Genomic DNA, 13,169 nt, shown 5'->3' on the forward strand with positions numbered 1-13,169 from the left:
GTAAACTGTGCTGGCTCCAAGTCAGCCTCACTGACAAAACTGGGCTGTGTTTCTCGAAGCCATAGTTGCTAACTACATTAGCTACTTTGCTGTTCCCAATGTAATATCCCATTGTCAACTACCCAAGTTGCTAGCTGGCTAACAACTACACTTTCAAGAAATGCACCCCTGCTGTGGCAATCCAAGGAGGATAAGGTTGTCTTTAGCACAAAGAGAAGGCCCAGAGGGACATGATTGGCAACACATTTTTTTTTTTTGTGGTGAGGTTTACTCATTGTACTGGTTTCATGGCACTACGGCACGCACATGAGAACGTCATGTGAGGAATTCAGTCCCTTGATATGTGTGTGTGTTTATCGCGGTGCATCTCTCTCTCTCCGTTTGTGTGTGTGTGTCTGTGTGTGTGTGAGTGTGTGTGCATGTGTGTTCTTACTCTTACCATAGACTTGCATCATGACTGCAGGGATGCAAAATTGCACAATGCTGTGAGCACTATGCTATGTGGTGTTCATGGTTTTGATGTCACTGCAAAAATGCTGAAACTATATATAGGCCTATATACAGTGTATGAAGTGTATGAAGGCTTTTGACACACACAAACACACACTAAGAAACGGCAAGGATACGTGTTTGATTAGCAAAGGTATTTGTGATCATGTGAGAACACAAATCTCTTTTGAGGGCAAAAATTAGTGACTGTGTGTGGCATGAAGGTATATGTGCGTTCGTGTGTGTGTGTGTGATAAAAGACAACAAGAAAGATGGAGATCATTATGTGTATCTGTGTGTGTCTCTGAGTATGTGTGTACCAGTAGTGGGTGTGTGTGGGTGTGTACGTTTGTATGTTGAAATGGAATCTGCTGAGACTCTCACCTTGTGGGTCCCTCATACCTTTTCATCAGAAATAAGAGTTGTGAGGTCTGTTCTTTTTTGTTTTTGTGTGTGAGTGTATGAGAGAGATAGAGAGACAGAGAGAAAGTGTGTGCTGTCAAGCATGTGCTATACGGTATGACACATGGGCACTTTACACATCTTTACACAAAAGCGAGTAACAAACAACAGCAAATAAAGCAATTAACATGACATTTTTCAGGCAACAAGACCACAGAATAGCAAGTTAACAACCTTGTTTTTTTTTTAGTTTTTGTGTTTTTTTTTTTTAAAGATCCATTTCGTTAAATATATGGGATCCATAAAAATCCTAACGGTAATGAAATACCCAGGTTATCAAATAATTTCACAATTACATAACAAAGGCTCCAGGCAAGAAGAACTGTACCGTCAGAGTTTGGCACTAAGAACTCCACTCAAGACAAAAAGAAAATCCCAAACAAATAAAAATAAAATAAGAAAAAAACAAAGAACATTCAAATCACATTTTTTTTGCTCAACAACAAAAACACAACTAAATATTGTTTCCCATAATAGAATCATAAACCGAAAACAGAAATAAAAGAATTCAACAAAATCCAATCATACGGACACAGATGGTTCACAAGCTGACATTGTTTATAATATAATATATAATTTCTCATTTTTTGTACGTAGCTAATTTTTCGACTCGACATAAAACAAAATTTCGCAAATAGGGACTTTAAAAAAGGACAATTATACTGTAGAATTAGCTGTGATAATAATAGTAATAATAATTATAATAATAATAATTAGTATTATGAAAGGCTTTGTCTATTGTTCAAGTAAGCTGATTTTTTTGTTAGTCTTCTCTTTCCAAAAACATGTGACATTTACAGACTGTAAGACTGAGTGATGACATCACGACTGAATCCACGTGAAGCAGCGGACGCTAACGCGGGTTAACACATACTCTGCTTTTTAAAATGTATCTATTTATTTATTTTTCATTCTCTTTCTTTCTCTCTTTCTTTATCTCTATCTTTCTCTCATTTTATTTTATTTTACTTTTTCATTTCTTGTCGCCTCTGTACATCTGTGTAGTATAAAATATAGGTCATTTCATGTGCATTTTAACCATGGATTGTCCGACTGTAGTTCAGGTCAGCAAAAAGGTGACACACACGTAGGTAGCATACACCCCTACCCGAAACAGGGTGAGTCTTGTTTTAACACTTTTTTTGTTCATTTTAATAACCTTTTGTATTTCTCTACTCTAGAAAAAAGTGGTTCTATATATAACTTTAATGTTTTTTTGTAATTGTTTAAAATGAGAAAAAACTAAGCCATGTAAAATGGCCCCCTTATCAAAAAACTTTACACTGCCTGAAAAATGTAGAAACCATGAAACCTCGAGAACCCCTGGAGAGAAACTCGAGAGAAGAAACATCGGTTAAACTGTACCCCCCCCCGCCCACCCATTGTTTCGGCTTAAAAAATAAAATGAAACAAAAAGAAAAGGAAAAAAATGTTTGGAAGTAGTCTAGTTTCAATAGAAACGGGCATAGGCGGTTCCCAGTCTCCTGTGGTTTTTGCAGGGGTGAGACCAGAAGCAGAGGCCCATGCCCGACCCCTGTATTCAAAATCTTCAAGTTTACTTTAAGTGAAGGACAAAAAAGAAAATGAAACAATAAAATATAGCATCTAACACAGGAACAAAAGTAAACTAAAGATTGTTTTTAAATGTAAAAGACACAAAAAAGAATGAAAATTAAAAGTCACCACAGAATTTTGCTCTTTGACACTTTGCAATAACTCTTTTTTGTGGTATGATGTTCTAATCCCAAAATGGTAAAAGCAGTTTTCAGTCTTTTGTGTGAATGCAGCTGGGCACCTGGTTTTCACATTGATGAATTAAGATGTCCCATCCCCACCCCAACCAACCCCCTCCACCCCTACCCTAGTCCCCCCCTCCAGCCCTCCCTCCATATCACAACAAAATGACAACAAAACAAAACAAGAAGACAAGTAGCCCCAATGAGGTCACATGCAAACAAAGCTGTGTGTGTATATAATATATCTATATATTTTCCTTCTCCACAAAAGGTCAAGCTAAGGGTCAAAGTTGAAAGGTCAGTAGAAGAAGACCAGGTTATGATCAGGTGGAACTCAGAAAGACATCAGAAACAATGACGGAGGAGGCCACGTAGACATGCTAGGCAAACGAAGAGCTAACGGGCATGGAGGTGATGAGTCTAGAGGAAGAAAGAGAGAGAGAGAGACGGAGAAAGAAAGAGAGAGGGAGAGAGGGAGAGAGAGAGAGAGCGAGAGAAAGAAAGAGAGAAAGAACAAAGAAGAGTTACACACACTTAACACACAGCTCCAGCAACAAATACAACACCAACAGGAACTACATCAGTAAATCATGAGAACACACAAACAACAGTAACAAGGAACAACAACAAAGACAGACAACATTAGACACCATCAATAACGACGTACGTACACCCACCTGCTTTGGAAACAAGATTTCCCCATGGTTATTAGTATTTTTTTCTAAGTTTCTTTCTTTTAAGAAAAAAATGTGTATACACTCTCCAATGGGACCCCGGACAGAGAATATACATTCATACACGCATGCACGCACGCACGCACACGCACACACACACATACATACACACACACACACACACACAGCACCCAAAAGTATCCATCAGTGGGCAGGTTCTTGGGTAAACCCAGGAGGATGGACTGTGTTTGGGAGCATACAAACCAACAACCCAACGAACGCAACAAAACATCAAACGTAAACAAAATGATACGCGTGGAAAATTCTATATATATGGCATACATATATAGAAATACATACATACACGTATATATAGATTTGGAGAGAGATGCTGGGAGCAAGAAGGAGGGAAAAAGAGAGAGGGAGAGAAGAGCGAGAGCTAGAAAAGAAATGAAAGCCAGACTACACCATTGAACAGCCATTACCCATGACAGGAGAGACGAGAAAGTACAGAGATACAATAGATACAGACTGTCACGCACAAGGTGGCAAAGGCAGAGACAAACTAGCGATGTCTGCAGAGTACAGGGAGAGAGAGAGAGAGAGAGAGAGAGAGAGAGAGAGAGAGAGAGAGAGAGAGAGAGAGAGAGAGATATTGGGGTATAAGGTGTGTCAGGACTGATTTAACGAACTGTGGAGTGCGGTTAGAAGACTATTGGACAATATTTCTGTCTAGAGAGACTTGCATCTCTGGTGTCAAATACGATAGGTAATAAATAAAATTTTAAAGTCCTCTTTTTTTTTAAATCTGATGCAGTAAAAATTTTGTATAAAAATATAGGTGCTTTTTTACAAATAAACTTTACAGGCCTGTGGCTTTCTTGTTGTGAAATTTCCTTCTTGTCGCTCAAGAAAACATCAAGTATGTTCAAGCTCGCCCCTCCCCATCCACCCACTAATAGTACATTTGCTTATCATGAAATTTAAACATTTTTATATGTAACTTCATCTTTGAAATGACATTCCGACTTCGCCCCTATCCCCCACCCAAACAAAAAATGTATGAACTGTCCATAGAAGAAGATCAACAAATCAATGAACAACCCTTGTCAACCCCTTCCGATATGAGAGGAATTGGCAAAGTGAAAATATTGCGAAAAAAAAAATGTGGCAAAAATGTTTCCCCAAAATTAGTTGAGGAAGTTGTCTCTGTCATGTGTGCTTGGATTTGTGTGTGTGTGTGTGTGTGTGTGTGTGTGTGTGTGTGTGTGTGTGTGTGTGTGTGTGTGTGTGTGTGTGTGTGTGTGTGTGTGTGTGTGGGTGGGTGTGGGTGTGTGTGTGTGTGTGTGTTACGTGTGAAAGCCTTAGCACTGTGATGCCAGACATGGGTCAAGGTCAAGTAGGGGTCAAAGAAGCAGCAGAACCTGAGGTCGCCACCAGGGGTCGCTACCAGAGGTCAAAGTTGAGAGGTTTGCGTGCGTGCATATCAGTGCTATTTAAAAACAGCGGGCTATTCCAAGAAGGTGGTTCAGTAGTTAAGTTAACCTGGAGGTAGTCGTAAATCAGCAAATCAAAGAGCTTTGAGTCCATATGTTCCAATCTAAATGACAACCGAAGGCTATCAGGTTTACAGGTTTACCACTTTCTGTGGGTTAACTTAGCCAGGCTTACACTTAACCATGTTCTTGAAATACCCCTCGGGAGGGCAACCCCTCTTAGGCAACAAGGCCTCCAGGGCCACCATGACAACCAAACGACCATCCAAAACAAACAATCGAAATAAATGAAATAAATAAATTACTTAAATTACTCGTTTGAAACAGTTCTTTTAAAGGAAAAAACCTCTGACGTCATATCATGGAATATTGTACGTAAACACAAACGTTGGCTCAATTGAAACAAAGTAAAATAGAAATCGTTTTGTACACAACTCAAATAGTCAAAAGGAAAAAAGAACAACAAACGACAAACTACTAGTATCAGCTACTAATCCATTGCAATTCACCCAGAAACAACAGTGCAAATGGAAGCGTTCATGTAAAGTAGTTTACACAATGAAGAACTGAGCTTGATAAATAACAACAATAATACTGCTAACTTAAAAAATAAAAATAAAGAAACAAAAATCAACAAGCTGTAAAAGCACACAAACACATAACAATAGTCCCATCCCCTTCTCGCACCACTCCCTCACTCCCTCCCCCTTTCAAAAGCCCCTCTCCTTATATAAATGTAACACCCCTCCCTCCCTTGGTGCGACAAAGGTGGCTAGCTTGGCAGTGTTTGTTTTGTTTTTTTGTTTTGTTTTTTTTGTTCCACCAGGTAAGTTGAGTGGCAGCTGGAGTTAGAAAGGTGTTGTGGTGGGTGTGGGAGTGGGGTTTGGAGGTTTGGAGGTTGGAGTTGGAGGGGGTATCAGGGACTTACCCTAGCTGTGCTAACAGAGAGCTAATGGCGCTAGGCTAGGCGCTAGCCATCAGTAGGGCTTGCTGTCGTTCTTGGAGCGCTTCAGCTGCACCTTGAGTCGCTTCATGCCGATCTGGAAGCCATTCATGGCCTGGATGGCAGCCTGAGCCGAGACAGGGTTGTCGTAACTCACAAAGCCTGCAGGAGGAGCAATAGAGGCAAAGAGGAAGAAGAAAGAGGAAGAGAGTTAAAGTTGAGCAGTTACAATACACTGGTGCAATTAGGAAGAGTACCTTTATTCAACCTTAAAACAAGTTTTCTAAAATTGCTGAAATGTCTCTTTACAAACCCTGCAGGTAGAATGAGGGAGCGGTAAGGGGATGGAAGAGTGAAGGTAAGGAAAGAGAGGAAGGAGAGTGTTGGTTTTGAGCAAACGTGATATTTGTGCACCTAGGGGAATAACCATTTTCTAACCTAAAGTGATACTTTTTAAAATGTTATTTAATTTTACTTTCATTAAATGATCCCAATTAGCTTGTGCCATAGCAGTTTGCTAGTGTTCCTGGGTTTCCCATTCAAAACATACTTTATATACCACCACAGTAGTAGGTTTTTTTTTTTAAATCAGCCTTGGGTCACTGATATGGTGTTGTAGTAGCTTACAAAGCCTACACAGAAAGGGAGGCTAGATCATTTGTTTTTAGCCAATGCAAGATATTAGTCTTGTACATCTAGGAAGAGCATTTTTTATGTTCTTGTAGACACAACTCTGTAAGGTAATATGAAAAACTTCATGCTACAATGTGTTTTTTTTTAAATTCTGACTCCCAATCTACTAAGTATAATTTTGTTTCTTCAGCTCTAGCATATTGTCAGTATTGCAGTAGTAGCATCAACCACGTCCTGCAAGCCGTGTAACCGAATGAGTGTGATAGAATCCGTTCTTTTATTTTCTTTACATTTTAGGTTTATTATTAAATTTCTTCCTCAGTTCATTGTGAGTCATTGTATATCGTGGGGCTTGTTTGCTTGGTTGCGGTTGGCAAAGTCTTTTTGGTGTGAGAACCAGGCAAAAACAGGGATGGAGAGATAGAGCTTAAAAGGGGAAAGTTGACACAGCTTGACAGAAGGAGTGAGAGGCAAGAGCAGCAGAGGAATTGCAAAAATGGAGGACAAATGGAGGTAGATGGGCAGACAGAAGGAGAGAGAGAGAGAGAGAGAGAGAGAGAGAGAGAGAGAGAGAGAGAGAGAGAGAGAGAGAGAGAGAGAGAGAGAGAGAGAGAGAGAGAGAGAGAGAGAGAGAGAGAGAGGGGAATCAAAGTAGATAGAGCCATAGGGTCTGCAATGGCCTGAAGCACAGACATGCTTAGAATGAGTAGAATGTGCTGGAAAAAAGAAGTTACTCTAAAAAATGAACAGACAATCAAGAAGACAATTCAAGACAAAAATTCAAAAAGAGATGAGATGAAGGAAGCGAGACCAAAAGGTCAAATAGTACGACTATTAAAGAATATGGACATGGATGGAGTCGTGTGTGTGTGTGTGTGTGTGTGTGTGTGTGTGTGTGTGTGTGTGTGTGTGTGTGTGTGTGTGTGTGTGTGTGTGTGTGTGTGTGTGTGTGTGTGTGTACGGGTGGGGGGGTGTGACAGTGTGGATAAAGACAAGAGGGAGAAAAAAACAAGGGAGTGAGAGAATGTGGTCTGTGTGAGCCAGGAAGAAAGGCAACAAAGGGTGAAATGGGGTGTAGCATCGGGTCTGGGTCCTCAGCTTGGAACCATGTCCACGGCCAGTGTTGCCAGATTGGGCGATTACTCGCCCAATTGGGCTACATGGGATTGCCGTCTACGGGTAAAAAAAGGGGAAAAATTGGCCATTTGGCGTTTTTTTCTGCACTTTTGTCCCCATAGAAATCAAAGCAATTTGCAGAAATTGGGCAGAATTTAGCGCATTTTGGCGGTTTTTGAGAACCTTTTGGGCGGGATTTGATCAGACACATCGGACAACACTGTCCACGGCAAACCAAGGATTGACTGCACTACAATACACACACCTAATCATTTTCTTTCGCTCTGCTCTGCTCCCAAACACATTTCCCCTCTTTCTTCTGTGTGCATCTGTGTGTATGTGTGTCAGTGGGTGTTTTAATCCATTCTCTCCTCTTTGTTGGTGCATTCTCCCACCCGACTAACACGACTGTTATCAGATTGTCGCATACTTCACATCCTTGTTTGTATGGTAAGGGGGGCTGGGATGTGATGGCGGGTGGGTGAAGAGATGGATTGAGCACGAGTCGCGGAGAGCAAAGGCTCTTGTTCGTGGCTGAAAAGAATAAACAAACACTTAAAGGTACAATTACTCGGCTAGCCCTGGAACTCGGGAGACGGGAGAAGGAGCGTTTTCATGGCGGAGGCTGTGAAAAGCCTTCATCCTCATCTTGTTGCGCTTGCTTGCTTGTTTGCTCGCCTCGCTCGTCATGTACAACTCTATAGACGTGCTGTGTTGTTCCCGGCACAAAAGGCAAGGCCCAGACGAGGCAAAGAAAGTGCATGGCAAGGGTAATCAAATCACCACCTAAGGTGTGACCAAATATCTGGACACCATTCTTCAGGGTCTGCAAATGGATCAATTGGGGACAATTTCACCCATCTAAAAGCGGTTTCACCTCAGCATTTGAAATTGTTTGTAGCTATTTAGTTGTTTTCATTCTTGTGGAACTCATGACTCAGTGACATGAAAATGCATGTGAGTGTAGTCTTTTTTTTTTTTTTTAAAGATATTTTGGTCTTTTTTTTTTTAAACTTTATTTATGACAGGACAGTGAAGGTGGTGACAGGAAGCGAGTGGGGAGAGAGAGACGGGGAAGGGCCGGCAAAGGACCCGGGCCAGGAATCGAACCCGGGTCAGCCGCATGGTAAACCAGTGCCCAGGAAGCGAGTGGGGAGAGAGAGACGGGGAAGGGCCGGCAAAGGACCCGGGCCAGGAATCGAACCCGGGTCAGCCGCATGGTAAACCAGTGCCCCACCCGGTGGGCCCCAGTTTAGTCTTTTCAACCAGAAATAGTGGTAAAAGTCTATTTTGCAGTCTAGGTGTCTCCAGCACATTTTTGTTCTGTGTTTTCCAATGAAGAACCAAATCGGCAACTGGGCCATTGTTCTTACTTACTTTTTTATGTTTGTTATTGTGTCTATCTAGAACCGGGGTGGGGAACCTTTTTCATTTGAAGGTCCACTTCAAATTCCTCTAAGGGCTGTAAAAGTCCCCAGAGTGCCATACTATGGCACAAACCAGGATTTCCCCCTGCACTTTAGGCCTGTATTGAAGGCAGCCACCTTTACAACAGACACCACCTTCTCTAGGTCCCCTGAAATATAACTTAATTGTATTGTAAATGTAATTTCTAAGATTCCTTTACATAAAGCATGAAGCTGCTTACAATGAAAATTTTATTGGGGACGGATAAAACGGCCACAAGGGCCATAAACGGCCCTTGAGACATAGGTTCCCCACTCTTGATCTAGATGATGAAGAACTCATAATAGGTGTCGAAGCTTTGGTAGGGAGGGTGCAGTACGGTTTAAGGATTCAATACGTTTAATATCCAGATATGCTATCCCAGTTCGTAGGTGTGTGTGTGTGTGAATGGTATGACTGGTGGTGTTTGTCTATGTACTGTATTGCATATGCTTGTGTCTATGCACGTACCTAAATAACGGTAAGTTGCTTTGCATAAATGTGTCTGCTACTGCAAGTGTAATGTAATGCAATGTACTGTGTGTGTGTGTGTGTGTGTGTGTGTGTGTGTGTGTGTGTGTGTGTGTGTGTGTGTGTGTGTGTGCGTGCGATATGTCCTGTACCGAAGCACTTGCTCAGGTTGGTTTGTTTATCAATGAAGACTTTGGCGGAGACCACGTTGCCAAAGGGCATGAACATCTGCAGGATGTCCTGGTCCCCGAACTCCTGTGGCAGGTGGTAGATGAACAGGTTGGCACCTTCGGGACCTGAGGGGGCAGGCAGCCACAGACACACGGCTAAGGTTACAAACAAAAACAAAAAAAGAAGACAAAAACAAAAACAGACAAACACAAAAAAATGTGTTTATTGAACACGGGACTCACAACACCACCACCACCACCACCACAACAACAAAGCAAAGGAATGAAATTCATGAAACAAACTTAAAATGAAACAATTAGCGAAGAAACGAATGGGCTTAATTAACGAGGACAAGACTGACATCATAATTTAAATGAATCAAAATGAACTTAATTTTTTGATACAGGGTTCAGGAAATAAATTAAGTAAGGAAACATGTTTAATTAGCACTGGGCTGACATGACACACAATGACACTCAACACAACTCTGCCAGAGCTCCAAGTGGCAGTAAATTAATTAATCAAACTAGTGAACAGCTTGCTAGACACAAAGTGTGTTACCACCATGGATATAAAATATACAGAGTACTAGACTGTACTTCCACCAGAGGGTTTAACCCTTTGTGTCCTGTAGCGACATATACGCTGCTTTCAGGTTCTTGAGATTTGAGCAGTTTTATTAAACATGTGGGTATGTTAGAGCTGAATGAACACATTCTAGTGCGAAATGAAGGTTCTAGCTTTTATATGCAACTTATTTCATGTTTTTATGTGCTTCGGAGGCTGAGATATTTAGGTTTTAATAGGGAGAGGGCAACCTTTCCCAAAAAGGGCTTAGGACAAAATGGGTTAAATGACACTTCTTTATTTCATATTGTTTAAAGACCTCTGGCCCAGATTACAGAGAACAAAAAAATGAGCTTTTAAAAACCCATTTTAGCACAGGTCACTGTTCTTTCAGCGGTAGACAGTGCAGTGTTATTTTAATTTGTAAAGGTCAGCTTTTCAAGCCAACAAAACTGACACTGATTTTTATTTTTTTTTAGATCATTGAAGCATTATATGAGCATCGCTAATTTGTTCAGCTGTCAAATGAATGACAAAAAATAAATCCTCAGCCTAACAAGATCAGATATTTCAATTGCTTCTGCTCTACATCTTTTCCTTGAGGAATAAGTGAAGTGACAATAGCAGCTCTGTACCAACAGGGGGAGCTGCCTCCCATCTACTCACGCTCACACAATTGCGGTGTGGCCAAAGCTGACCTCATTGAGCAGGCAGAACAAACCGACTGCCAGTGACAAGCCTTGCCATACACTGTGATGCATTGTCTATCACTGCAATCAGGTTCAAGAACTGTATGTATGAAGTGAAAATGTGGGATGCTAAATGCTGGGCTCCTGTATGGTACATACAGTATTACTGAATTATTTTTGCAATATGTATGCATGCAGTATGATACGTTACAGCAAAGTGAAATGTTACTCACACAAAAGCTGCTTGATAGCAAGACTGCTAATATGCAGTAAGACCTCTTTCAATACTCCTGCATATTATGTTCTCCTCTGAGTATATGTACAGTGTACCTTGACTGATATCCTCTCTATTATGCCATTTTGGACAAAAGCATGTACCTCTTGGAATAAAATGTCCATTACAACAAGCACAAACATACTGTATGTACAGTACACACCTACACTTTCTTTCCAACTCTCTCGTGAAGTACTGTAGGGGCCTATGACCTCCGCACTCCATGAGAATAGGTGCTAATATGAATGCATAGCCATGTAATACGTCATGTGACGTCATGCAACGTAATGTAACACACAAACAAACAAACAAACAATCACACAGAAAGCGCGGTACACACCCACACCTTCTTTCTGGCTCCCCGCTGCGTTCTGCTGCTGGAGTAGGGACTGACTGTAGAGGGTGGGCAGGGCGGCGGCCGCATACTGCTGGATCCCTGAGTAGGCCTGCGTCAGCGCGTCCATGGGTCCGCCGGAACCATTGCTGAGGCCCGTGCCCCCTAGTCCACCGTTCAGCGCCGCCATACCTGAGAGCATTTGAGCAACTTTACATAAAAAACCCAACAATAAGAAGAAAAGAGGTGCACTTACTCGATTAGCGTTTTCAAAGGGGTAAGGGTTTATTTTTTTGTGTTTCTCACTACACACACTTAACACGTATATGCACACGGACGGCACGCACAAACACATATACGGTACACATACATGGACGAAACGACACACGGATACACATACACATAGACAGCACCATTTGAACAAGTCACATCCAGACCTAAACACACACAATGACATAAACAAAACAATACACATACTTTACAGGACAAACCGATCAAACATGCATGCTACTACAAGGTTTAGCATAATGACATTATCAAAGTATTAAAGACACACAAAGTTACAGACACACACACACACACACACACACACACACACACACACACACACACACACACACACACACACACACACACACACACACACACACACACACACACACACACACACATTTGTACACAGACGGGACAACTTACATATTAACATTACACATATTTTTTAGTCCTCATTTATCTGTTCAAAAAACACGACTGCTGGGTGTATGGCAGTTGGGACTGTGATCTCTGAAACCGCCGTTAGTTCTCTAGGCGTCAGTAGAGCCATGTGGAGCTAGCTGCCTCGAGGCCGAGGCATTATTAAAGCATTTGGTGCTTTTGGTGTGCTCATTTATTTATTAGTTAATCTATTTTAAACATGAGTAAAAAAAATAGCTGTCTGCTGCTTTCAAAGAATTTATTTTGAGTCATTGGAGCAGTGTACTGTGACAGCACTAGGGGCGAAAAAAGCACACATGCTAAGACTCTCAGTCACGTTGTGTGGAAGGGAAGTGAAAAGTGTACAGATAGCATCCTGTGTTTACGATTACCATTACGTCATTTTGTAAGAAAGTTTACCGCAATTGTCAAATGGTAAACTCTGATAAATCCATTGTTTTGTAGTCACACACCTTTCAGCAATTCTTATATCTTAGTCTCTTAGCCATTGCTTATTATTCATGCCCTTGGTTATGCCATTGATTATGCCAACCAAAATGTTATCTTTTAAAGTTGTTCACATGGAGTCGTGTTTTAAAAATTGATTTCTATGTGTTTGCACTTAGTACCTTCACATACATACATTTTATGTCGTCCATTTGACCTGTTTCTGAATATTGAGTGCTTATATCTTAGCTGATGTTCTAGCTAGTCTTGGCATTCGTAGAGGTACAGTACCTGAGGGTCTTTTTCCTCTGTTGTGGGTAGTGCTTCCTACAGAGCAGTGCCTAAATGCTTAAGCTCTTCCCTGCACCTCTTATATGTGATCTTTTCTACAGTATTCGTACTGGATGTATCGACTGCACTGACTTGCTTGTGCCTTGGGCATGGAAGTAAAATGGTACACTTGATTTTTCTCCTCAACATCAGCAATAAAGCACACCCACCCTAGCCTAGTTGTTTGTTTCACATACA

The 13,169-nt window shown here is 41.2% G+C and overlaps 1 protein-coding gene across 22 annotated transcripts in view; it reads right to left on the bottom strand.

Moving 5' to 3' along the window:
- Nucleotides 1–2,336: 2,336 nt before the first annotated feature.
- The window catches only part of celf2 (cugbp, Elav-like family member 2), a 333,204-nt gene continuing 322,371 nt past the window's right edge, over nucleotides 2,337–13,169 (bottom strand). For 11 of the 22 annotated variants that reach the window (XM_063217283.1, XM_063217269.1, XM_063217272.1 and 8 more), the window contains 3 exons: nucleotides 11,508–11,711; nucleotides 9,619–9,792; nucleotides 2,337–5,962 (listed from right to left, as the gene is read on the bottom strand). In XM_063217283.1, coding sequence (XP_063073353.1) covers nucleotides 5,835–5,962; nucleotides 9,619–9,792; nucleotides 11,508–11,711 — 506 coding nt within the window. In that variant the 3' untranslated portion in view covers nucleotides 2,337–5,834. The remainder of the gene's footprint in view (nucleotides 5,963–9,618; nucleotides 9,793–11,507; nucleotides 11,712–13,169) is intronic. The other 11 variants (XM_063217281.1, XM_063217280.1, XM_063217290.1 and 8 more) reach the window with 7 other exon arrangements.

This window comes from Engraulis encrasicolus, chromosome 15 (genome assembly GCF_034702125.1).
Source record: "Engraulis encrasicolus isolate BLACKSEA-1 chromosome 15, IST_EnEncr_1.0, whole genome shotgun sequence".
Lineage (NCBI taxonomy): Eukaryota > Metazoa > Chordata > Actinopteri > Clupeiformes > Engraulidae > Engraulis > Engraulis encrasicolus.